At 42.0% G+C, this 27,330-nt stretch overlaps 1 protein-coding gene across 2 annotated transcripts in view; it reads right to left on the minus strand.

The window, feature by feature from the left end:
* Positions 1 to 9,671: 9,671 nt before the first annotated feature.
* ZNF236 (zinc finger protein 236) overlaps positions 9,672 to 27,330 on the minus strand; it is a 129,631-nt gene continuing 111,972 nt past the window's right edge. For both annotated transcript variants that reach the window (XM_019544878.1, XM_019544869.1), the window contains exons 29-33: positions 26,341 to 26,472; positions 20,022 to 20,219; positions 14,595 to 14,724; positions 12,149 to 12,325; positions 9,672 to 11,434 (exon numbers count right to left, since the gene is read on the minus strand). In XM_019544878.1, coding sequence (XP_019400423.1) covers positions 11,307 to 11,434; positions 12,149 to 12,325; positions 14,595 to 14,724; positions 20,022 to 20,219; positions 26,341 to 26,472 — 765 coding nt within the window. In that variant the 3' untranslated portion in view covers positions 9,672 to 11,306. The remainder of the gene's footprint in view (positions 11,435 to 12,148; positions 12,326 to 14,594; positions 14,725 to 20,021; positions 20,220 to 26,340; positions 26,473 to 27,330) is intronic.

Raw genomic sequence — 27,330 nt, forward strand, 5'->3', positions numbered from 1 at the left:
TTTGTACCAGTTATTTTTTCAGGTTTATAAAATGCTGTATGCATGTTCTGCCTCTTTCAATATCTCAAGAGCAGAAAGGAGTACCATTTCTGAATGAATGGTGTGAAAACAGACTGGTTTTTAAGGCAGTCTTCAAAGGTATTTGTAGGAAAAAATATTTATGGTCAAGTTCAAAGGAGAAACTTTTCTTCCAAAAAGTTGCTTTGTAGAAATATGGCATTCAAACAAGGTCCTCAACCCTTTTCCCTCCTCTAGAAAGTCTTTATCAAAGGCTAGCTATTTTTCCTTCCTCTGAAAATGGTACCATCATGTCATTGTTATAAGTCTAGAAAAATATTTTTCCTCATTGTTTCACAGGATTGTGCCTTGTAGGCTTGACACTGAAATGTACTTCATCTCTAGGCTAGGATTGTTAATCCAAGGACAACACCATTTCTCATAACTATTGCTCTGCCCTTTAGCAGTCTGCTCTGAGCTGCTTAGCAAAGAAAGCGACTCAGAAATATAGTGCTGACTGGAAGACTGTAGTGGTTTTGTGCCGTTAATGGGAATATGAGAAGTGCTGTACCTGTTCCTGTAAATCTGGCCCTGCATCTTAAATTGAAAAAAAATGTGTCCATGGTTTTCCCAAACCAAAAAGGGACCCTAAGGCAGGTAAACAATCTGATCATTAGGAAAAGCCCTAGTGATCAGCTGACATTTCCTAGGATCTTTTGTCTATGGAATTGGATTAAATGTTTAGTTTGTTAAAAAAGTGTAAGTACTAACCTTATGATTAAAATGTCTAGGTGCTGCAACTAGTGGGTAAGAATGAGAAATGCTGCTGATGGGCAACACAGAATTCAGACCATGGGCATGTGCAATTTACAACACAACAGCGTAACTAGCAGGGTACCAGCTTCGGGTGCTGATTTAGAGGGTATTCCAGTATGGCTCCTTCCCCCTGAAAGTCTTTGCCACAGCAGGAACAGCCCTGTGAAGTCTGGCCATAGGAGTTGGGCAGGTGCAACCCCATGCCCAGTCGTGTATCCACAGGGGGAGGGAGGATGGGGAATGATATCCCTGCACAGGAGGCTGACATGGAAGGTACAGCTCTGTGCCAGGGGCGGGGATGAAGAGAGCACCAGCTCCTGAGAAGCCCATACTGCTATCCCCTAGCAGCAGCATCCTGAGCCTGCACAGCTACATCAGCAGCTGCAGCGGAAAGCAGCTGCCATCCACAAAATAAGAGCTGGGACAGGTAAGACTCATCTCCTCCTTCCCTTCCCGCCAGTGGTCAGCATAATTCCTTCCTTGGCCCTCTCCCCAACCTCTACGCTAGGTACTGAAAGAGCTTGCTACACCTTGGTTACATCCTAGATTGCTGTGTGTGTGTGCGCATGTGCGTACGTGTGCATGCACACTTTGGTGTTTTTATATATTAGGCAAAGAGAGAGATTGGTCATTATGACAAACATTCCTGCATTCTAGCTGCTTATAGCACAAGTCATACTATTAGACAGGGCAATAGGGATACAACATTCTTGCATATCACTGACTACTACAGATGAGTGTTTAATTTGTTGGCAATTAAGAATTTCCACACACAATAAAGGTTATAGATTGTTAATCTCATGATTTCCTTTTTTCAGAACTGGTCTCTCCTCCAGTTTAAGGCATTTAAAGCTGGACTGCTCTCTCTCAAAATACCCACAGTATTCTTCATGACAGATATGCTTTTTTTTTTTAAATGTGTGCAAATGCTGATTTTTCATTGGTAGACTCATTCATAAGCAACTATAATAACTTCTACTGATGTACTTGTAACATTTCTTCTAGCATGCTTCTAACATGAATTGACCTTTTATCAATCAATTATAAAATGAAGCCTCAAATATATAATATAGCCCATTGATGTTTCATCTGTTTTAACTATACATATACACCCTTAAGGGGCTATCACTGATAATGAGAAAATAGATCTTAGGTGGGGAGGAGCTGGACTGGGGAACAAGGCTAGTCTCAAAAAAGGGAGGCATTAAGTAACAAATGTTTCATTCTTCATCAGTCCTTCTTCAGACAGACGGTCAGAATTAATTATAATACAGAGAACATTTAGAAAAAAAATAAACAGAAAAATAATGTTAATACTACTTCTGGTACCTTCCAGGAAAAGATCTTCTAGGGAGGAAATAGCATGTTCTTGAAGTTAGACCACTAAATTGGAAATCTAGAAACCTGGGTTTGATTTTTAGCTCTGCCATGTTCATTCTGGGTGGGCTTGAGCAGATAATTCTCCCTCTGTGCCTCAGTTTGCCCATTGGGGACAATGATACTCATCTTCTTTGTAACAAACTCTGGTGTACCAATGAAGGGTGCTACAGAAGAGGTATATGGCATTTATTACCGAGTCAGGTTTGTAGGCATTGTAAATTATTGCCTGGTAACAACTGAAATACTTCCTCTATGGTACCTGACCTGTTAACCATTCAAAAGATGAATCAGAGTACAGTGGCTTAGACTACAGCTGCTTAGAGACTCTAGATGAAGCCTCTTTTATCACAAAAGTGAATTCACTGAAACTTTTCACAGCAATGTATTTTTTATTTCTTTAGATGAAACTTACATCACTTTGTTCAGAAAGTGAGGGGGGGGAAAACTCCCCGGATCTTGTGCAGCCATTAGAGACCAGACGATCTGAGGCAGGGGCTTAGCTCCCAACCCTGCATGATTCTCCCCTCTTACCCAATTAATAAAAGTAGAACAGATCCAACAGGAGAGAGAGAGAATGTAGCACTACAAGCCCAATACAAACCAAGGTCCAAGTATCTGCGTCTAGAGGAGAGACCTGTATCTGTGTCTGCTATATTAGTTGAGCACCCTAACCACTCAGCCATTTTTTAACCTATAATTGGCCTTGACTCCCTCCCTCCTATCTCCCATATGCTTCTGTGAAGAAAAAAAAAAAAAAAAAAAAAAGAGAAAACCTAGACATCTCAGCTTGATTCTGATCCAAATTTTGAACACTCTTGTTTTCTAACCAGCACTAGCTTAGGAAGATATATTTCCCTGCACTGAGCTCCATGCTGCCGCAGCTAGCTAGTTCATGTACCACTACTCCACATAGCACTCACTGCAATGTAGACATACTTTTCATAAAATTATAGAAAAGTGGAGCTGGAAGATGCCTCACAAGGTCATCCAGTCCAGCCCCCTCCCCTGCTCAAGGCAGGATGACCTCTAACTAAACTCCCCTCCCCTCCCACACCATGTGTATACAAGCCCACTACGTTTTTGGCAGGAGGAAACATGAGACGTTAAGAGGGCAAATACCTTAAAAGCATCAATCACTGCCTAACTGAACTGGAACCCACAATACAATGGTGCTTTAGTGTCCTTTATGGAAATGCTTCCAAAAATAACGCCAGTACCTATTAGCACACCACACTCACACAGGGGATGGGAGGAAAGGGATTGTAGGAGGCAGTCCCCAACACAGCATGCCGTTCTAACATAGACCCTAACTAAAATTCCACAAGGGGGTCAGGAAAGGGGGGCTGTGGTTCAACCATCCAGTGAGCCAGTGAGGTTTCACTGGGAGTGCTCTGGCTCCTTGCCTATCATCCATAATGCCCAACACCTCCTTGCCCAACCATAGCAGTGGGCTGCCACTTACCATCTCCAGAGGCAGTATTTGTTCTGTCATAGGCTAGTTTTCTGGGACATCAGGTTCCTGTTGGGAGAGGAATGACAACAGGGATGCTGAAAAAGAGGGGAGAACACAGAACTTGAGGTGCTTATTTTCTGAGACTGGATACACTTTGGAGTCCATGTGGCTCAGCTGGATGCCTAGTGAGTCTGGACGGCTTGGCAGGATGGCGTAGCATGGCTGTGCTGGCCTGTAAGGGCTGTATGTCTTTGCCCACAGCTGGATTGGAGTTCTCACCACCCTCCTGGGCAGTGAGAACCACCATGCCCGTATAATTGGATATGACCATGTTATAGATCACACAGAGGCAGGACAGTTCCTTGTGATGGGAATGATACCCCATATTCATCCAAGACATAGTTGCTATCCTGTTTCCTTGCAAACCGCTGCCTCAATTCCTTGCACTTATCATAGAATTATAGAAATTAATGGCTGGAAGGGGCTTTGAAAGACCAACAAATTCAACCCTCCTGCTCTGGGCATGGATACTGCTGAGATCAAATGATCCCAGCAAGGTGTCTGTCTAGTCTCCTCTTGAAGACTTCCAAGGCTGGGGACTGCACCACCTTCTTGGGAAGCCTATTCCAGATTCTGGCAAACCTTACTGTAAAGTTCTTCCTTACATCCAACCTGAAACCATCTTCTAACAGTTTATGGCCATTACTCCTTATCCTTCCCTGGGGCACCCTAGTAAACTGTTTAACTCCCAGCTCCTGATATTCACCCCTTCCATACTTAAACAGCCACCAAGTCCCACCACTCAGTTTTCTCTTCCGCAGATTGAACAGTTCCAGATCCCTTAGTCTTTCCTCATGAGGTTTGTCCTCCAGGCCCTTAATCATTCTTGCGGCCCTTCTCTGGACCCTTTCAAGATTCTCCATGTCTTTTTTGAAGAGTGGAGCCCAAAACTGTACATGGTACTCCAGCTGGGGTCTCACCAACACTGAGTAGAGATATAGTATCACTTCCCTAGCCCTGTTCGTGATGCATTGGCTAATGCATCTCAGTATGCTATTAGCTCTGTTGACTACAGAGTTGCACAGGCAGCTCATGTCCATCCTGTGGTCAGTCATAACCCCAAGGTCCCTTTCAGCCATCATGCTGCCAGGACATCACCTCCTAACCTATATTCATGTCATTGGTTACTTCTCCCCAGATGAAACACTCTGCATTTATCCTTATTGAACTGTATGAAGTTCTGCTCTGCCTACCTTTCCAGTTTGTACAGGTCCACTTGGATCTGCATCCTATCCCCTGGCATGATTGCTTTTCCCCATAACTTAGTATCATCCACAGTGTGCTTTCCACATCGTCATTTAAATCATTGATAAAGATGAACAGCACATGGCCAAGAACCAAATGCTGTGCGACACCACTGGCCACCTCCCACCAAGATGATACAGCCCCATCTGCTGACACTCTCTGGGTTCAACCCCTTATCCACCTGACCATGGACTCTGCCAACCCACAATCCCCCAGTTTTTTTTTTAAGCGTCATCGGAGACCATATCAAAGGTCTCTTTAAAATCCAAGTATATGACATCAACCGCATCTCACACATCTAAGTAGTTTGTTACTTGATCACAGAAGGATGAGGTTGGTCAGACATGACCTGCCCACAGTGAAACCATGTTGGCTATCCTTCAGCATCATGCCTTCTGCCAGTCCCTCACAAATGGACTTCTTGATAATTTCTTCTAAAATTTTACCCAGTATCGAGGTCAAACTGACTGGCCTGTAGTTTTCTGGATCTTCCCTCCATCCCTTCTTACAGATTGGCACCATATTGGCCCTTTTCTAGTCTTCTGGGACTTGTCTCAAGTACCATGAGTCTTCAAATACCTTCACCAACAGTCCCACAATGATTCCAGCCAATTCCTTCAGCAGTCCTGGGTGTAAGTCCACGTGGTCCTGCAAACTTAAGACATTCAGCCCCTAAGTGCTCCCTCACCAGTTTGACAGTGACCATCGGTTGGCAATCCCCCTGCCACCCTTCCAGTATCTGACCAGGTGGGCAATCACCACTTGCACACAGAAACACCGACACAAAGTATTCATCAAAGAGTTCAGCTTTCTCCTGACCGTCTGTTATCAGCTGTCTTGTGCAATTCTGCAAGGGCCCCACATTTTCTTGGTCTTCCTCCTGCTCCCTCTGTACCTAAAGAAGGACTTCTTATTGTCCTTGATTCCAGTCACCAACCTGATCTTGGTTACCGCCCTTGCCTTATCTCCTTACAAATATGGGCTATACTTGTGTATTCCTCCTTGGTTCTACCCCTTGTTTCCACTGTCTGTAAGCCTTGTTTTTCTTTTTAAGCACTCCTTACTCTTCTGATAAACCAAGAGGGTTTCATGGTCCCTTTACCACATTTCCTGCATACATAAATGGACCATTTCTATGCTCTGAGGATTGATCCTTTGAGGAATGACAACCCTTCCTGAACTCCCTTCCCTTCTAATCCCTCTTCCTATAGGGTCTCTCCAACTATTTTCCGAAGCTTATTGAAGTCAACCTTCCTGAAGTCAAGCACTTCTGCCCTACTGGCTGACTTCCATGCCCTATGACAGATAGTAGCCATGAAATGAAATTAAGTATCTCCCAAATAATTCTCAGTCCTCAGATCTCCTACCAGGTCATCGCCTTTGGCTAGAACCAAATCCAACAAAGCTTCCCCCGGTTGCCCATTCACCTCCTGTACTAAATGAAGTTCTTCCACTCAGGTCAAAAAACCTACGTGACCAGTCAGATCTGGACAAGCGCTCCTTCCAGCAGATGTCAGGGTATTGAGGTCACCCATGGCAATCATGTCCTTTGAACGTGTAGCTTCCATCAGTTCTCAGGACTATTACAGATCTAGCTCCTCCTCTTCTGGCAGTCTGTAGTAGATGCCTACCATAAAATGACCTTCTCCTTGTCCCACCCTCCCCCATATCTTGACCCACAGAATAGAGTCACCCTTCTCTCAAATGAATTTGGGTCTCTGAGGAGGCACACTGCTCCTGTACATAGAGAGCCAACACTTCCTTTCTTCGTCCTTACCCAATCCTTTCTGTGCAGCCTGTAGCCCTTCATGCATACAGCCAAGTCATGCGTGGCGTCCCACCAAGATATTCTGATGAGATCATTTTCCCCATTTACTAGCCGGTGTGCCAGTTCCTCCTGCTTACTCCCCATACTCCTAGCATTTGTGTATAGACACTTAAGTCCCTCCTTGGTAATCCTGTTACCCGCCACTCCGATACTGTTCCAGCCTCTCAACACCTCCCTGACTGCCCTTCTCTACATCCTTCCTGCTTGGCTGTCCCCTGACTTGCATTCCTGTTTGCACACCCATTCCCCAACACACCTAGTTTAAACCGCTCTCCAGCAAGTCAGTCATCCTGGAAGAAAACAGTTACCTCCCCCTTGGCATGAGGTGGGCATATCTTCCCAGCAAGCCTTTATCCCAGAACAGTGTTCCATGATCATAAAATCCAAAACCCTTGCTGTGGCACCATCTCCTGAGCCTCTGGTTGACCTCCTCAATACAACTGTCCCTCTAGGGGCCCTGATCCCTGACTGGGAGGATGGAAGAGGAAACCACTTGTGCCTCCAAACCTCATAAGCCCAGAGCCCTGTAGTCACTCATGACCTGCCCAGGGTTGTTCCAGGCCATGTCATTCATGCCCACAAGGATGCGCAGAATTGCACAGTGGTCAGAGGGCTGGATGAGTTTGTAATCCTCTCCATCACATCCCGCACATAGGCCCCTGGAAGGAAGCAGACCTCCCATACAAAAGGATCCAGCTAGCTGATAGCACCTTCTTTCCCCCTTAGGCCCAAGTTGCCCACTCCCATCACCCTGCATCTCTTCTGGATGGGAGCTTGCCTCCTTTCCTCCTCTGGGCAAGTGCCTCTGGTCCTTCCTCCACCAGTCCTTCAAGGGTCTCACACCTGTTGCACAGCTGAGCCGGAAGTTTCCCTTGCAGCATGTGGCCTGGAGCTTCAAGCAACCACCTTCCACTCGACTCCATTCAGGTCCTCCCATTCCATCTTCTTGTCTCATTCTTCTGCTGCAAAGCCTTGCTGTACAACTCATCTATCAATTGCTCATCAGTCCTGATGTTGCACAGCCTGCTCACCTCTGCCTGGAGCTCCTTCAGGTGGCTCTCTAGAGACTCCACCAGAGCATTCCCCCCACAAATGGGGTTCTCTCTGTCCTTGCTCCCAGCCACCAGACCAGCACAAAAGGTCAGTCACGGTTACATCCCCAGGATGTCATTTCCTTCTTTCATGATACATTAGGCTGCCTTGTTTTGGTGGCTTGATCAGAGTACCCACTGGACTACTATCTCACCCCAGATGGCAGTGAGATCCATTACTTCCATTGTCCAGTTGCTGCTGCACTTGGATTGAGGGGCTACAGAAGAAGGAGTATATGGGGGTGTAGAAATCCAAGCTTGCCTTGGGGGTGGTGGATAGGTCTGCTAACCTACCTGATAGCCAAATCGTTAGGTGAATGTAGTTAATCAGTGATGTTTACGGTTGGTTCAGTGGATGTGGACTCTGATACTGATCCTGGTTGTGGGGGTAAGCAAGTTACCATGCAAGACAATTAATAGGTGGGGGTGGCCATCTGAAGCTTGTCATCTCTGGGCAGTAGTTTTGTGGTCAGGGCCAGAACTGCCACAGAGTCCAAGAGAAGCCAGGATTTAGGCTGAAGCAGTGCACTAGGGAAGGCCTGGAGGACTGACTGCCCCACAGTATCATAGGGCAAACAGAGTCAGAAAGGAATGGCTGTCAATTCCATGCTCAATGGGATGTTAATTAATTCATTAACTATTAATTGTTCCTTGCCCTCTGTGTTACATTCTTGCCCTGCCAATTCCACTATACACACACAGCTCTATGCAACTAATGAAAATGCAAGTTACTTGAGTACTGAAAAGTTCTTGTGGAAGGGAGGGAGACGGGGTTGGGAGAGAATAGCCAGAGCATCCAGCCTCCTGGGAACCACAAGTAGGGGTCCACATAGCTACCCCCACTCCCATCACCTCACAATCCCTCCACTTCAACCCCAGCCCCAATCCAGGTCTTCCTGGGCCTCCAGAGGAAGTCTAGGGAAAATCCAGGCACTAATGCCTTGACGGCACAATGGTCTGGGCACTCTACCACCACACGGGGGCATTTTGGCAGCAATGCAGTCCTTAAAAGATGAGGGTCCTACTTAGAACCCTTAGCACTGTATATGTGGAGACTTCTGTCCAGGGACAATTGTAAACCAGTTCCTAATTAGTGACGTTCTCAGAATGATTCAAGCGTTATGTCCGTCCACATACTTGGTCATGTACACTCCCCTTGATGGCAACAGCTACTGCCATTTTCTTGTTAGCGTCATTAAAAAACCTAAGTCCATCTTATTCATCTTGAACCCAAATATTTGAGTTTCAGCTATAAAGGACAGTTACACCTGGCTAAACACATTTGAAGCCCATTTTTCAGCGTGCGTGCGTGCGTGCGTGCGTGCGTGCGTGCACACCCCCCCCTTTAATATCACCATTGTCCGTATGAAAAAACCAATGCCTACCAAGTCTTCTATATATCTGTCCAATTTTCTCTGAAAGGTTTGCCTAAGATTTTTATATATGACATATACTACATGCATTCTAAGCCATTCAAGGCTAAGATTATATATTTTAAAATGCTATGTAGTCATTGACACAAACATGACAATACCAGAAGTTCAGTAAGTCTTCAGTTTGTGCATACAAAATGCATTTGTGACATGAAAAAGAATAAAATTAATTTAAAAAATTGTCATCTGAACATACTAAAAGGAATCCAACAGCTTGTCTGAAATGAAATACACTTTTGAAATGAAAGAACTTCAGATCTGTATTGAATATTGAGCAGAATTATTTTAGGTATGAAAATGTTACTTGAATTAGTTGAAATGACTAGAAATACTCATTTCAAATTTTCACTTAAAAATATACACAAAGAAGAGTTTGGAAAAAATTAATATTATTTAACATTTTTCTGACTTAAATATTCCACATAACAAAATGTTATTTTAATTCACCAGCTATATTACTTATATACATATGCCAAGAGTTAACAAAAGAAATTAAGAGGTGCCCTATCAAAACCAGCAGTGATTTCTTCCTTCAGGAATCTGAAATGACTAGGTCTCATAATACACAAAGTATTGATAATATTTACAGAAAAGGGGGGAGAAGATTGGATCTGAGGGCAATTATTGTTCAGGAAATAAAATAAAAACCAACTCTATTTTACAAGACAGTAAATCTAACATTGATCTAGAAGTGTTCATATGAAGATGAAAATTTGTTGACCTCTTCCTGCAAATGCAATTAGTATTTACAAAATATACTGAACAGCCACACAGAGGCTTATATATCTGTATATATACACACACACACACATATATATATATATATATATATATATATATATATATTATGTACACACACTATATATAAAAAATATAAATAAATTCAAAGGAACAAAGTAAAAGTAAGAAAAGAGCTTTCTGTCTTTGGAATGTCTAAAAGATGACATTTATTCCAGTGTTTCTTTGTTTTGAATATGCTAAACAAATGGCACGTTTCAGGTGAGCACTAAATTAACTAGGTAGTTTTACTGAAACAATGATTTAAAGAAGTAAAATACTTTCAGAATTGATTAAAAAGAAAATAAGGATTTTATGGACTTGGTACTGCAACTTTTTACACTACAGATTACTTCTATGTTAAACTGAAGCAACCTGTTGTGTAGTTCACTTCCTGCAAGCTATTAAATGTAAAAGTTTATGCTATTTATCACGCTTAGTATATGGCTGTGCTTTCTACAGATACTGAGATATGTATCTGCTGATCCATACAGAAAACAAAAAGGTGATGTTCAATCAGTTCATCTTCTAGTTGAATTCTCTTGGAGGCTTTATTGCTGAGTTTGAAGCCTCAGACATTTTAATGTAAAAATAATGGCCATCTGTCTTTGAAATCAGAATAGAAATGACTCAGCTCTCTCAAGAGGTTAGCTTCAGAAATGTCCTGAAATGCAACAGAGATTCACTTTCTACCACTTCTTAAAATGCACCAAGAGGTTAAAAACAGAAATGTAACAATTTCCTGTGAAATGTAAAATTCAACTCTGTACTGCATACATCTACTTTTTAACATTTTTCTTTCCAATGCCAAATATTTCTTTATATACTAAAAAAATTAATGAGATTTCATGGAGTTCCTACTTCACTAATACTGGGGAACCACTCTTTCCTGACATGAAGTTCCAGTTAATTTTTCAAGTAAATACACTGACTGTGAATTAGAAGATGAAACTGCATATATTACCTGAGTTCACTGATTTGTAGACAACTTAGCACAAATTAATTGATGGGGGTTTTTTTTCCAATATTGTTCTACAAGTTTACAAAAGACAATGATTCTTTAGGTACTTTTTGTAAATAATTAAAAAAACTATAATATATTATTCTACTGTTAATGTTTTCAATGCTTGAAGCTTTAACTGTAAAATCCATATTCTTTTACTTTTCTCAAAAATTATGTAGAGAATTTTCAAGTCCTGAAAGCCTTTTAAGCTTTCACCCAAGTGTCATCGAAATACATTGCTTATACTCTGCCATTCATTTGAGGATTCTTGAACCACCTCTTCTAAATTCAAAGCACGATTAATGTCTTCCCCTTCTTGTTCTTGGTGACTGGCAGATTCTTGTACAGTACCTATCATAGTGTAATAGAAAAAGAAGGATGAATACTAAATATAAAAACTACTGCACAGATAAGAAAAAGTAGAAACAAGGGACTTATTGTGCAATTTACCTAGATTTTGTAAATCAATTAGGAGTATACTTTAAAAATGTTCAGTCAAAGGTAACAGGGTAAATCACTAGAACTGGCTAGTACCAGTAATTGTACAAAACTGCATATCATCTGTATGCCAGATTTTAGCGTTTCTTCTCATAGAGCTCTACACATCAGGGCTGTTCAATTCACGGCCTTCCAAGGGATTACATTTTATATTAAATTTGCAGTGCGTGGACTTCTACCTGGGCACCACTCCCCATCCTTCTCCTGCTGTTGCTATTGTTTGGTTCTCTGTACCCTGCCCCCACCCCGCTCCTTGCTCCTCCAACTTCTGCTTCCTGATAGCCTCTGGGGGCAGGGCAGAGTGAGGTGGGGAGAGGATACAGACAGTGGCCCCTAGCCACTCCAAAGTTGGACGGCCCTGATCCACATTACAGAACCAAGATGATACTGGTACCGCTCAACGACTTCTGCTTAAAACCACCAGCTTAGTCAGTTTTGCATTCAGCTACACACTTATCACTTCATTTATATATATATATATCATCCATTTCCCATACATTTCCTATGTTTTTCTGAGACAGAATTTGGCTTTTGACATTCAACATTACTACATGTCATGTTACTTACCAACATAGCCATGAGCTCTTTTCATATGGAGTTTCATATTGCTTTTCTGTGTAAAGCCCATTGCACAGTAATCACACTTATAAGGCCTCTCTCCTGTGTGCTTTTTCATATGCACTTGAAGCGCACTCTTCTGGTTAAAGGCTTTTTCACAAAGTGTACACTGAAATGGACGCTCCCCTGGACATGAGAGAAATGTGTACTTCTCAGTTAACAAAAGTGAAGGATTCCAAATCCCCTAGAAAGGCATTTATATTTCTCAATGTGAAAATAGATATATAAATACATCTCAATTTTTATATTCATTATTTTGTCATTTTTCCATTCCCAACCTCTCTTATGCTCTGTGTTGCTCAAGAGATGCATAAGTAATGCTAAAATATTTAAACTAAATTTTAAATGGTTAATAAAAGCATCACATGAACACAAGGCCAAGATCTATCAGTTCCTCAACCGTTTTTTTCCACCCTGGTAAAATTCTTATTTCAATAAAACCTATAGTAGCTTCCCTTTCGGCCAGCTTCTTTATCCAGCTTACATAAACCTCTCCATTACAGCTAATAATTTCCTGAGAGGTACAATGTCAACTGTTTTGCTTAAAGCCAGTAAGATTAGGTCCAACTACTCTTATTACAGAAATCCATTATACCATCATAGAACGATATCCAATTACTTTGACAATCCTTTTTCCAGTAAATCCACAATTCATATTTTGTGTATATGTTCTTGATGATTCTTTCTGTTCTAAGACTATGTAAACTAACAGGCCTGAAGTTCCCTGGGTTTCTTCCCCTCAGCCTTTTTATGACCCCTCTTTCGTTTTTTTTTTACATACAAAGTACTGCATTTGCTCTTCTCCAGTTATAAGATACTGAATTAGCAAACCTATCAATTAATATACCAGTGCCCAACTTTTCCAGTTTGAGGGTCAAATCTAGTATTTCATTATGGTCAAAAGACACAAAGACAAAACTGTTCACAGGGGCCTGGTTAGGCTGAGATGCTTCACTCAGACTAAATGGCTGCCCTGCACACTGGACCCAGTGCTGATCTCAGTGCACACGGCTAGGCAGGGGCAGTTCTGGATCACAGGGTCCAATCCCAGTGTGTGGGTCTGCCCCCTCCCACTCCAGGATCCAATTCCAACATGTGGGGGATGGGAAAGGGTGATGTCAGACCCCCAGGGCCCAATCCCAACATTCAAGGGCTGGTGCTGGGCCCTCAGGGCTAATTCTGATATGTAGATGGGCTCCTGTGCAACTCATTTGGTCTGTGGTGCCAAACGATTGAGTACCACTGGTTTAACGTATAAGCAAGCTGGCTATTAGCCAGAGAACCAGAAAGCAGGATAAGGATGGCACAGAATGGGAGATTAAGAAATCTGTTTTAGATATCATGCATTTCAGTTAATGCCCAAAATCTACAAAGATGTCAGGAGACAGAACTCTAGGTTTGGAGTGGGGTAGTCATCTTTTGCTCCTCATATGCTTAAGCACAGTAATCAAGCTTAATCCTGTCTTCTTTGGGTTTCCTATTCCACAGAAGGAAACCAGGCAATTGGGAAAATAACACATTCTCCTTTTTTTTTTACAATGCACCAAATAGAGGGTTGCTGCTAGACAGACAGCAGGGAAGAAGACTGCAGCTGCTCAGAGCATTACCAGCTCATGTCAGAACTCATTCTAATATGCAGAGGAAGGCAGCTGGTGCCGCAGTGCTTCCAGCCTCTAGCAGGGGGTGAGCTTAAGGTTGGAAATCACTGAATTAAGAGAGTTAGAGGAAGTACTGCCTTGGAAAAGAGAGCTTAAGTGTTATTAAAAATATAATTTACCTAATACAACTACAATCTTAGAAAACAATTTATCTGAGTTATTTATAAATAAGTGTAAATGCATTAGCATGAGAACTTGAGAACCTGAGTAATCATCACCAAGTGACAAATGAAGTATAATTCACAGGCTTTGCTATCAACAAACAGCGGGTTCCTACTTGTGTGCCTGACTACCACTGACCAACCCTGCAAGACAGACAAACATCTACATGCATACAAATGCTCCCCTACCTGCCTCAGAAAAGTCGCATACAGTATTTGTAAACAAATTTAATTAACAGTTTACTCATAAAACTATTTCAGCCCATTCCAGTAACTGACAAAATATTATTTACATAGTACTTAGGCAGGGAAAATTGAGGCGCTCACATCAAAGTTGTGGTATTATGACTCCAAAGCATTTAAAAGTTGAGGCAGGATCCCCACATAAGATTAGCTTAAAAATAAGGAGATTTTTAAAATAAGAAATACTGGGTTTTTAATTTGCCTTCTGGTGTTTTAGAGCTCTTGTGTTTAATGAAGGTCAATATTCAGAAGTCCAGGATCAGAGGCTTTAAGCAAAACATAAAATACCACAAGATGAATAATAAATTTGTAAGAGCCAACAACAGTTGTTACCTGTGTGAATACGGCTGTGTCTCTCCAGCTGACTTGGCTTAGCAAAAGCCTTTTCACAAGCATCACATTTAAAAACTCTTGGTTTCTGAGAACTTAGTGAAGGTCCAGCCTGATGGGTCTGCATGTGTTCCTAATCAAAATACAGAAGAGTAAATATATTTAAATCTGCATGATATTCAAACAACCAAACATATTTTAGGGTCAGCAACAAGAGGGTTTTAGTCATCAAGTGAGATGGAAGACCAGATTCTGTTCTTTAAAAATGGAGGAGGTAAATTTTGGTCTCAAAGTCTTTATATATACGATTTACACATTAATAATTTTGTTAAGCATTTAGCTAGTATTTGTCAAGTCTTTCCTCTCACTGCATAAGCATAATTTTTACACAAAATAAGGTTTTTAGCCTTCAGTAGTTCGTTTACTGTACATATTAACCATTTATAACAATGTTTCTTACAAATTCTGCAAACAATTAAATTCTACATTGCTCTTCTGCAAATTGAACATTTACCTAGTTATCTGTTACAGCTGAGGCAAAATAAAATAGCCAGTTATTTGATATTGTTCCTTGAAACTGCACCTAGTCTCCATAGCAAACCTGGTGACAGCGTACAGCTACACCTCTACCGAAACCAGATTCTGCAACTGTGCCAGTTTTGTGCAGTTACAAATTTCAAAATCAAATTATATCGTATCAAACCCTCAAGGTACAAGCAAGCACAACTTTATAGTAAGAGTTCTTTTAACCTTGAAGGATTCCTTTAAGTATAATCCTTTCAACCCCCCCCCCCCCCACTTCTGTATATTCATGGACATTACTGTGCACAATATAAAGCAGGAATCAAAGGTATGGCTCACAGGCTGGAGGACCCAACCCGCGGAGCCCTACAATACAATGCCTGCACCAGACTGGACTTGTGCACTGGCTCCAGGGCCAGTCCAGATCAGCCCTTCCAGCCCTATTTTCTATGATTCTATGATTCTGGATAATGACTGCTAGTTGTAAGACTGAAAGAACTACTTCCTGTATTTGAGACTGAAGTCTTTCCCTGCAGGATTATAAGACCAATTTACCAAGAATTTTTTCTGTCTTTACTTAAATATTCTGCTACTTTCCTTCAGGGCTTCCAGGTAGCCTTTCACCAATAAGGAGTAGAGTGCTTTAGTTATCTGCCATCTAATCTGTCCATGTTTTAATCTTGGTTGCTAATTTGGAAGCGATGAGCCTTGCAAGAGAACACAGGCCTATGTGAAGCAGCAAGTATTCGATTCGGATTCGGCCAATTCGGAGGGACAATGATTCGATTTAGTGATTCGAATCACTGTTCCAATTTGGTTCGGCCAATTCAGATCGGAAGATTTGGCCAAGGACTAAACAGGCAGCAGTCCTTGAACATGCTGGACACAGCTGGTTTTCATAGGAGAGCAACTCTTGCTCGTGCTGTTTGCATCACCTGTACTGGCATCAACAAAGCCTGGAAAATGTACTTTCTAACAGCATGGGCACAAAAACTAACTACAATGAGGTAAATAACAGTGAAGATAACTACTCTGTAGCAGTAGCAGCCTATATGCATAACTCCTATCATGCAAAAAATAAAAGCTACACTGTCATAAATAACCTTTTTTCTTTTACTTCTGTGTACATACCAATTATTTCTGCAGAGGAGCTGATGCACCCTCATACACCTTGTAGAAACTTGTCCTAGAACGTCAGGATCAGCTCATCTCAATAAATCTTACTATAGGTTTACTAAAGTCTTTTAGTCTTAAATGCCACATCTCACTCTTGTCTAACCTTTCAAGAGAACAGTGATAAAGCATGGTTGCTTCTCTTTTCCTCTTCTGTTCCCCACCCTGCTTTTTTTTAATTAATCCTGTGTCCCTGCACAAGATTAATAAATAAATATATGTAAAAAGTCTTGTCTAAGGCCTGATCCTTTTTCCCAACTTCTGTTTCAAAACAATACAATTCTTCAACTTGAAGAGAAATTCAACTTCAAGATTTATCTTCTCACACTCTTATTTTAAGATTTATTCCTTTACCCTTGTGCTTGAAAGTGGAAATCATAAAAAGAAAGAAAGAGAGTAAGAGAGAGCATGTGCAAATGCACACAAAAATGAAAGCACAGTAAACCAGTTTTTGTTCTCTACCTATCTCCAGGGAACTACCAACGGAAAATTCAGATGAAACTTCTGTTTTAATAAGTCTGATAATCCCAATATGATTGCCTGTGTACCTGTCCAGGCTTGGAGAAACCATTTTAAGGTTCAACCTTGGAGGGTGCCTCAACATCCGTTTTTGTAAGGGTCATCCGAAGAGCGAGAACAATTCTCAGAAAATTTATCCTTTATGAAGGAGAGGCTCAACAGATTTAAAATGTCCATTAATTAGTAGGGGTTCACCAAAAGTGGGCTGGTAAGTCTGGTACAGGGGAAGGGACATGGCAGGGCAGGGGGCAATCGAGGCCCCTGTGGTAAGGGAGGGAGTGGGGCAGGGGCAGACACTGCTCAGCCAGGGCAGGGTGGGGTGCGGGATGGAATCACGAGTGGCTCACCTGGGGGGAACAGGGGGGTGGCTCCTGCTCTGCACACCTCCTGGGAGGGCATGGGGGCATGTGAACCCATTCCTGCATGGGGCGCGGTGGACTGGGGCCAGGGGCTGCACCAGGTTCTTCCGGGGGGAGGTGGGGAGGAGGAATAACTGGGCAGCACTCAGCAGGCAGCAGTGCTGAGAGCGGGGCTATGGATGGAGGGCCTGCAGCCACCCCCAAATTTGCTGCAGCTCCCCCCCACCCTCTCACAGCACCGCTGCTGCATTCCCCAAGTACAGCGCAGCCTGGCCCAGCGTCCCGCCAGGAAGAGCCTGGCACAGCCCCCAGTCCTAGCTCACAGCAGCAACAGCAGCAGCCCAGTCCGCCCTGCGAGCAGATCTGGGGGCACATGCCTCCCATGGTGCATGCAGCTGCAGGAACTGCTCCCCCAGACAAGCCGCTTGTGGCTCTGTCCCACACCTGCCCTTCCCCAGCTGAGCAGTGCCTGCCCCACCCCAATCCCTCCCTCACCCCAGAGGCCTCGATCTCTACCCCCACCCCAACGCCCCTTCCCTCCCCCCACACCAGACTTACCATCCAGATGCTGGTCTCCAAGTTTCCAGGCTGCACTCCTGACCCTGTGCACACTGCACCGCCTGCCTTAGCCCCACTCCCTCCCTTACCACAGGGGCCTCAATCTGCTGCCCCCACGTCCCTTCCCTCCCCCCACACCAGACTTACCATCCAGATGCTGGTCTCCAAGTTTCCAGGCTGCACTCCTGACCCTGTGCACACTGCACCTCTGTGCATGCATGGGCACTTATCAGGCAAAAAAGCTGATTCCTGATACTTTCAATTCTCCCTATATCGGTGCCAATCTGATATGGGACCAATGTATCGGTGCACCTCTAATAATTAGGATAATGTTTATTTGTTTTTACCTAATTGTGTACAGCAGATAGAGAGAAATGGCAAAGGAATATTTCAGCAGTAATAACTAGAGAACTCAAAAGAAATGTTTACTCCTTCTTGCAAAGGCAAAAGTGGTATTGGACTGCTCACTTTCTACAAATTTTGAGATAACACTATTCGGCAACCGTTGGGCCTTTTGGATCATGGTGTATGCATGATAGGTCACCCAGACCTTCGATACATATGCCTAGGCAGGAGTTTTGGAGGAGAGGAGGTTGCCCAGACCTTTCATCCCCACTTTAGGCCACTGAGACAGAATCCAAAAGCCAGACTGAGCCCAGATGTTTGGTGCCTCCATGGCTGTATTTGTACAAACATCCAGCAATGGAACCTTGGTTTCCTGTGTGGCAGGCAAGGATTCTACCACTGAACCACAGGGGACTCCAGATAACACTGTAAGACTAAAATGTTAGGGAATAAAGAAACCTTTGGAAAACAGGAATCTTTCCAACTGCCACTATCCTGCAGAAGGCAAGATAACTGAAAGTTAAATGGCCAGGGTGTAACAGGGGACCTGCTCGGGGGCGCTTTCTGTGGCCTGTCCATCTGTTCTTGGGCTACCCGCCTGCATTCTCGCCCACCATGCCTTGATGTTAATTAATTTATGTTAATCAAGCAGGAGGCTGCCCGTTTTCTGCCTCAATGCCAGGGGGCGCTATCTACAGCTCCTTTCCTTCCCTACACCACAGCCCAAGCCTCGCAGACGGGATCTATAGTTCTTACAATTACCAGGCCCCACACTGGGCCCCAGAATCCTGCTATTGAACCCCACCTGGATTCCTCTCCTCAGGCGGTCTCTTCCACCTTCATACCAGGCAACATAGCTCCCTGAACTGATTCCCCTTCAGGTGTGATCCCCCCACCAGGACCTTTGGCTCACTAGCCCTAGCTCATCTCCAGGCCAGTTGGAACCCCAGGCCTTCAGCTCTTGGGCGTTCCTTGTGGTGGGCCCCCAGCCCTTTGACCCTTCTGATCCTGGCCCCAGCATGGGCCAGTCAGGGGAAGTTCAGACAAGCCCTGAGTCAGTGGCCCTTACTCTTCTTCATGGGGTCCACCTTCCCGACCCTCCAACAAGGGGTAACCCACCCGGTTGTGGGGGCTAGGGGTTAAGGCGCCCTGACCCACTTTTCACCGGGGTGGTAACTGGCCTGGCATTTCCTGAGGGCTCCCATGCATTGAGAGCCCCAGGCACCCACTCTCAGCAGAGTGCAGTTTTAGGTTGTACCCAGGACCAGGAGCCTCCTTACCATCCCCTTCAGCTCCTCCCTTACCTCCAGATGATATCAGCAGCCCCGCAGCCAGGCGATGTTGTTGCCTGGCCCCCATCAGCAGAACTCCCTTGTTTATATGGGCAGCCCTGAATCTAAAATGGCTGCCCTCATTAGGCACCTGGTGGCTTCCAGCTCCAGGCCCTTAAAGTGGCAGGCACAACCAGTGCCCTGCTACACATGGATACTAATCAAAACGCTCACCAGGAAACTCATAGAAATCAGGACTAGGACTAGGAGAGACTGGCAGGCTTAAAGATCATTTCTGCCTCAGAACAGCTTTAATACAGAATCTAGCACCACCAGAAAACTGAACTATGGGAGAGTCTGCTTTAAAATGCAAAATAATAAAATAATATTATTTAGCCCTAACTATATATTATTCTACTGGTATTATTTGCAAGCTCAAGGTGTATCTTTTCATCTACTTCAGTGACAAGGTATGCAATTAAAAAAAACCCAGCCAAGCCTACGCTACCAAAAGAGATCTGTGAGCCAGTGCATATTTTTGCACTGTGTTCCTTCAAAGTGTTTTCCACCTTACGAAGGAAAGATTAGGAAGATGACAAGTATCTTTTATTCACATGCCCAAAAATTTAGAGTAGAAGACCAAGTCAACATTCTTAACCAGGAATTAGGTTATTAGAAAATACCTTCAGATGGGTTGCCCGTTTAAAGGCTTTATTGCAGATGTGGCAGACATGGATTCTCTCCTTGCCATGAACCTCTTTACTGTGGTGCATTAACATGGTAGTTGATGGAAAGGTTTGATTACATTCAAAACACTGGTGTACTCGACCTTCTTTTTCTGCTTGAGTGCCCTTAGTCAGGTTAGGAGAAACCTCAGTAACCTGCAACAATATATAAAACACTGTTAGTGATGCAGAAAAATTGGAACTACATCATCTAAAATCAACAAATTAATTTTTCTAGTTAGATACTTTCGCTCAATTAAATCTGAAGAACACTTAATAACCATATATATTTAAATATATGCAATCATTTGGCATCCAACTCCTTAATAAAAAAATAAAGAAAAAGATATAGGGAAATACAGACTCATTTTATTATTTTTCCTTTTACATCTCTTATTTTATTGAAGATTGTCTATACACATGAAATATCTGAAAATAGACAATACACTGTGGTACATGATATGCATAAAAAATTCAAGTCTTCGAAGATCTAACCTATCTTATTTTTAAGAGACTACGGCCTTACCCTCCAGTACCCACAAATAAAAGGCGGCAAAAATAATTCATGTTTATTTCCAAGTGTCCGCATAATACAGAAAATTACATATTGCTACAAAACTGAAAGTCTGGATATGGACCAGACTTTTGCCCCCTGCATTCAGTCTGTGACTTTTTTCCATTTTTGTGGGGTACCAGAGAGGTCTCCAGGAAAGGAGACTACTACTTTTTCCTGGAGGTATGAGACATTACACAAAGGTTGAAGTTTTCATGACAGAGCAGGTAAACCAAATGTCAGACTACTGTTTCATTAACTGATCACTTTTTCATGGAAGGGATGCGCCATTAACTGCTTAAAAGTGGTTACAGATGCAGAGAAGCCAACACTTTACACACAGGGTTCCCTGAAACAGGGGAAACATTATTTCCCAAAATGAAAAGGAAAAGCCAGTAAGAATTGAGGTGATGCTTTCTGCTTTAATATAACGAAAACGTTGTGTAATTAGGCATCCATCTCAATCATTAAACCCATAAACAATCTTGCTGATTTCTATAGGGCTACTCAAGCTCTTAAAGTTAAGCAAGTGAATAAATAGCTTATCCCAAAAAAATCAGGTTTCTGTGAAGACATCACTGAACTATGGTTTAAGAAGACTGTTCTGGCCAGTGTCTTAACTGCAGTTACATGAAGCCCCCAAATGACTGTGATTATTAAAAACTGTCAAGGGCAGTTTACAAGGGAGAAATCATAGTTATTTTATAGAGAGTACCAAGGAGAGATTTATTAATGATTTGAAACTAAAGTGCATTCTGCCTAAGAATGAAAGTTAATAGGTTAGTTAAGAAAATTAGTGTAATTTAACTGAGGACAGTATAAATTTTACGTCTAATTTTATTTGAAAAGCCTTTTTCATCTCTGCATTGTATGATTTATATAGTGGACAGCTATACTGGCAAGACCTCACAATATGAGGAATCTCTGGCAAGACGCATGCTTCTCTGTAAAAGCTACTTTAAGAAGATGGCAATATTATATTCAGTGTAAACTATATTTGTAGTGTATTCATTCTCCAAAGTATAGTTTGATCAAGATTTAGATCAAGTCACAAGGCTATCATTTATGGGTATAAACAGAGAGATTTTACAGATCATAAGCCATAGATATTTGTAGCATATAAACATTTTAATGTATATATCAATAATGCTTATAATTAAACAGAAGTATTCCTTTGCAAAGAATGGCATGGCTAGAATTGGAGGAAGAAATTTATACTAGACAGAATGTACTTTTAATTAAACATCTGGATTGGTGATAAAAATAACTCCTAACTGATGTAAACTGTATGATTGTCAGAGCTGTAGATATTCCAATACAGTTACATGACTATTGCGATAAATTGAATAGCTGTGAAGAAAAAAAAAGCCTGAAAGGGAAACACTTTGTCCCTATATTTCTAACTAAGGAGAAGGAAACTGAGGATCTCAAAAGTGTACTGATAAGATACTTAGGAAATAAAGATGGAAATTTAATCTTGGTCCACATGCCATTAAATTCTGGAAAACGAACACCTCACTACAGTGGAATGATATTTTGTCTACATTCAGATGCAATTCTGAGCATACATGTATGTTATATGTGTAAAGTTACTCATATAGATCTAGCTTTTTTTAAATAAGGAAGAGTTAAACATTTCACACCTTCCCAACCTTTTAGAAGATCTATAGAAGGGAGAAGTTCTCATCTATAGAGAAGTTCATGCTACTTTTAGTTTATTTTGTTTTTTCTGCAGCAAGGTTAACATTTTAAAAAATGTAAGTAACTTTGACACTTAAACCCTAGTTTCAAAAGGAGCTAGGCTCTTTGATGCCCACAAGTGAAATTTTAAAAAGCACCTTCATCCAATTAAAGAGTCTTGAATTTAGATACCTATATCACTTAGGCAGTCCTGAAAATTTCACCCTGTAACTTCAGAGAAGTAACTTGAAGCTGCTTTATTCTTTACAGATACAAAAGGAAAAAACATATTTATAGCCACTAAATCACAGAATAATCTTAAAGAATGAAACATGAAATGCAGCCTATGCTACTGTAGATGAAAATATTTGGGATAGAAAAAATATATAGATTTTCAATGAGAAATTGCATAAAACAGCAATGAAAGATAAAGTTTACTAGAAACAAGTGCAGTGTCAAGCAAGCTAAGGATATGACCAAGCATTCATTTGTAGTGCTATAAATGCCTGGGAAATCTGTGGTGCTACAAAAACATGGCATTACTTGCATATGGCTATTCAGGTGCCTGGTCATTTGAAACACTATAAAGTTTAAGGGAAAGCATATTGCTAACACTCCACAGCTAGGTGGGATGGCATGCAAAGATCCCAGCATGCTTCGTAGGCTCCCTGCTCTCCCCTCTCAATCTCTGCAAGTTCCCGAGGACAGGCAAGTGCAGCAGAAAATGCTAATTGGCTGTCTGCCCAGGGAGCATGCCCACCCAGGGACTCATCCACAAGGGGAGTACAGAGCCATAGCAGCTTTGGTCAATTTTGATTCCTAAAGGCTCATCAGTTATGCCCCTAGCCTGGAAAGGATCCCTACTGCTCTGTGCCTTGTGAATCCTGATCCAGTACTCCTACTGGCAGAGTCAAGGCCTGTCGTCACTTCTTCAGCAAACATTTTCAGCTCCTGTATAGGCTGATAAGCAGACATGACTGGAGTCACGGGCATGTGTGCTCTTGCGTTCTCTCTGTTTTGTGTCTGCCAACAGCCACATAGCTGCCTAGATGCCATGGAAGTTAGGGTGCTTTGGGACCACTTACAGCCCATGTATCAGCACTTCTTTGCATGTGAAATAAGCACCTGTTGGTGTCAGTGCATTGTTCTGAGGACCTGGGAGAACGACCACTGGCAGATAAGCCTAGCCACCTTTCTACAACTATCCACCGAGCAGGTTCCTGCTGCCATGTTACAGAGTACTAGCACAAGGATGAAGAAGGATGTTGCCACGGGCATCCAGAAACTTGCAATCTGACAGAGCCCATTCCATGGCCAACCTCTTTGGCACTTTGGCAAGTTCACAGTCAGAGAGAGAGAGACAAGACAGGTGGTGTGTCTGGTCACCCAGCAGCTGCTGACACTGCGCTTCATCTGTTTTGGCAACATATGGGATGTCGTCAGCAGGGGAAGGGTACTGATGACCTTGTGGAGATTTTGTGGATGAAGCATGTCTGAATCATAAACTGCCACAACCTCTTGGGCTTGCAGTCCCCATGCCCAGTCTTAAATTTTAAGTGATTACACAGCACTGCACAAAGCACATGAGCACCTCCCAGTGAAACTGCTCAAAACAGCAGTCTCTGGCAGACAATGCCCCTTGCTGTTTTGCAATTATCTCAGTTTCAGGAAAGGCACTGACTGCCCCTCGTTTTCCCAAGCCTTTTCTAATTACAGCAACCTGAATCACATTCGGCTGACCTTCGACTTACTGCACACGAACTCAACCACTCCTGAGTTTTTGTTTCTTGTCCTTGCTCAGTGATAAAGCCAGAGATGTTGATGTCACAAGAACAGATACTTATGCTGCATGACAAGAGGATTTGTAAGGTGGGTTTATGCTGTGTTTTTTGGAAGCTGGAGCAGAAATGGATCCAGGTGAAGCTGCCAGCGTGATTCTCTTTGGATAAATCAGCCAAACGATCACCAAAGTACGGTGTGGCTTGAAATCAGGTTTCATGTGGATTGGGAAGGATTTTATTTTCTTCATTAAGAACAGCATCATGACTTACCTCTTCCTCTCATGAGTATTACATGAGGAAGAAGGTACTGAAGATGTGATTGTTTCTCTGGCCACTTGAGTTGGTGGACCATCTGAAGGCTGAGACAGATGGGGTTGGCTTGGGCATTGTGGGTCTTGGGAGTAACACAGCTAGGGATGGAAAAGGAGAGCACAAGCCCTGGGTGCAAGTTGAGAGGGGAGACCAAAATGGCAAAATCTGAGGGAGAGAGCCTGTATCACTCTGTGTCACACCTCAGCAGTAACCTGCATGTGGGGAAGTCTTCTCTCGCATCTCTTCCCAGGGTGCCAAAATCCCTAGTTAGGCTTCTTTGCCCTGGCTTTGGGTGACATGTGGCAAGCACCTGCTTGAAGCTGCCTAGGCATGCAGAGCAGGTAAGAGGGTTTGGTGTGCTTTCACAGAGCTTCAAACGGGTACAGCAGCATGTAAGCTCAACTCCTCCTTGAGGCAGTAGAGTTCAGCATGAGTCACGGGACAAGTTCCTTGGTATTGTGGAGGCTAGGAATAGTGGGAAGGGGGCAGTTAACAATGCATTATAGGATGCTGAAGGATTGGGACAAACCCTATAGTGCAACAAAATACTGCACTGCTGAGAAGTTTGTTTGAAAGACAGAAAATTTTGTTGCTGTTCCACCATTTTTTTAGGGCTGCAAGTGAACTGAACAATACTCTTTTACTTTTTGCAGCGCCACAAAAGCAACACAAGTCCACAGCCTATGATGAATAGTGTGAACTGCACACACATGCTATGATTCAAAATTGTACCTTTCCAGAAAAAGGCTGAAGTGTGGACATCTCAACTTGGATGTTAGCAACGGATAAAATAAGAACTAAACATGATACTACTGTAGCACATATTAAAAGGGACCAAGGGAAAGTATTAAACTTATTACATTAACTGTAATTAGTCTGCTTTTCATTACTATATTCAGATGTAGTTATCATCTTTCAGAAAAGACACAAAGTATATGAACACACAAAGAAACGAAGTAAAAAGCAGATAAGGATTTATGCATTAGCTGATCCACAATAACTGTTTCATGTGTCTCTTACCTCACACAGTAAGTGAAAGTTAATGGCTAAATTACTGTGGTTTAGCTTTCTTTTACTATAGGAAAGACAGAACACAAAATACATACTATTGGCCAGTTGACATGAGGTAATTCCCTTTTAAACATGTAATATTTGTTCACATGTATGGTATAATAATAAAAAAGACCAAAGAAAATTATGAAACAAATGAAACGGAAACAATGCATGGATTTAAAAGCCTATGACTAGTTTGAAAAGAAGCCTAAAAGATGCAGATTTTTAAAGCCATTCCTCTTCTAAGAGATATTTTTAGTACTGTACTAATATTAAATTGATAGCATGGTGTGATTACATGGTAACAGTGTTTATGCATACATCTGCATTTATCATATGTATAAACTATGTGTTTTACCTATAGCATTAAAAGCCTGATCCTAGATATTTAGTTCAGAGAAACATTACAGTAGGATGGAATTTTGGATGATACTATATAAAGTACAATCATTTATAGTAGATTATTACAGGGATGTTGTAATTATTCCAAAATAGAACAGTACAAAGATAGAAAACTTAGAATTTTGGTCCAAGTCCCAGATTTGAGGAAGATCATTTTTAAGACACAATACACTTTTGTTCTTTCCTTACAAATATGTTTTTAGATTCTACAATTAAGGGATTTTCTTAAGAATTCTCAGAAAATTCATTCTAGACTCACAGTGTACTACAAATGTTCAAAACTTTCTATTTTGCCATACAAAACAAAGGTTAAACTTGTGCTTTAAGTGCAAATTGCACATAGCCTTATGTGTGAAGCTGGCATCTCCCTAATAAAGCACAATAATTAGGATAAAAATTAAAACACCAAACTTTCTGCTTCAGGGCAAACTTAAATTAATGCTCTGATTAAAGTCATGTTTCTGTATATAAAGGTAGGCAAATAAACCATATCTACCTGATACGTTATTTCATCCGAGTTTGCAGATGTTGAATGTGGTGTATGGCTCACCAATATGACTTGCTGTGAACCTGATGCATTCTGGTTGGAGAGACTGGAATCTGTCAGTAAGGCAGGGAACTGCTGACCCTGTCAAAATAAAATTGTTTGACTGATTGTTCATTCAGACACACTCAACTGTGTCAATAACCACTAACTCTGAGACAAAAAATGGCATTAAGTAAAAGTTCATTTTACTGCAACCTTTTCCTCCACTTCAGTACCTTCACCCAAGTTTTGTGTGCACCTGCCATTCTTACCCTCTTTTCCCCTTCTTGATCTCCCATATTCCTATTTCATTCTTGTTTTCCACTCCACAGTACACATATCCAAAATATGTAAAATCACCCCACAAAAATCCTGGAACTAATGTGATGTTTGCTGACATTGCACTGTTTATTCTGCTTGTGTTTTACAGTTATTCACTCACCCAGTGAACTCTGTGACAGGGATCATCTATTAGACTGTCTGTACAGCACCTATGACCTTTGGGACCCATTCTTTTTGATTCTTGGGAACTGCCACAATACATATGATCATCAACTCTTCCAAAAATCACACAGCTTAAAACACTGCGGAGTCTGAAATTATACCTTGAGTACTATCACAGACATGTCTTGCATAAATTGGCTGGGAAGCACATCACTTATTTTTGACAGGCACGATAATTATTTTACATGCAAAGTTGAAAGACTGGGGTTCAATGTAGAAATACAGGCCCCTTGATAGATTTTGTTTCAGCACATTTAAAAATATATTATGTTAACAGTTTTATGTGCTTATACTTCATGCATGAAAAAACCAGGTTTAGTCTTAGATCAGTAATGAAGTAAGTAGTGAAATATGAGATATCCCCACATGTAAACACTGAAATGAAATAATGATCAATAGAAAGGCTGACCCTATATCTGCACTACAGACCTCTGAATTTAAAAATCAGTAAAATTA

This window comes from Crocodylus porosus, unplaced genomic scaffold, assembly GCF_001723895.1.
Source record: "Crocodylus porosus isolate Cpor-Errol unplaced genomic scaffold, CroPor_comp1, whole genome shotgun sequence".
Taxonomy (NCBI): domain Eukaryota; kingdom Metazoa; phylum Chordata; order Crocodylia; family Crocodylidae; genus Crocodylus; species Crocodylus porosus.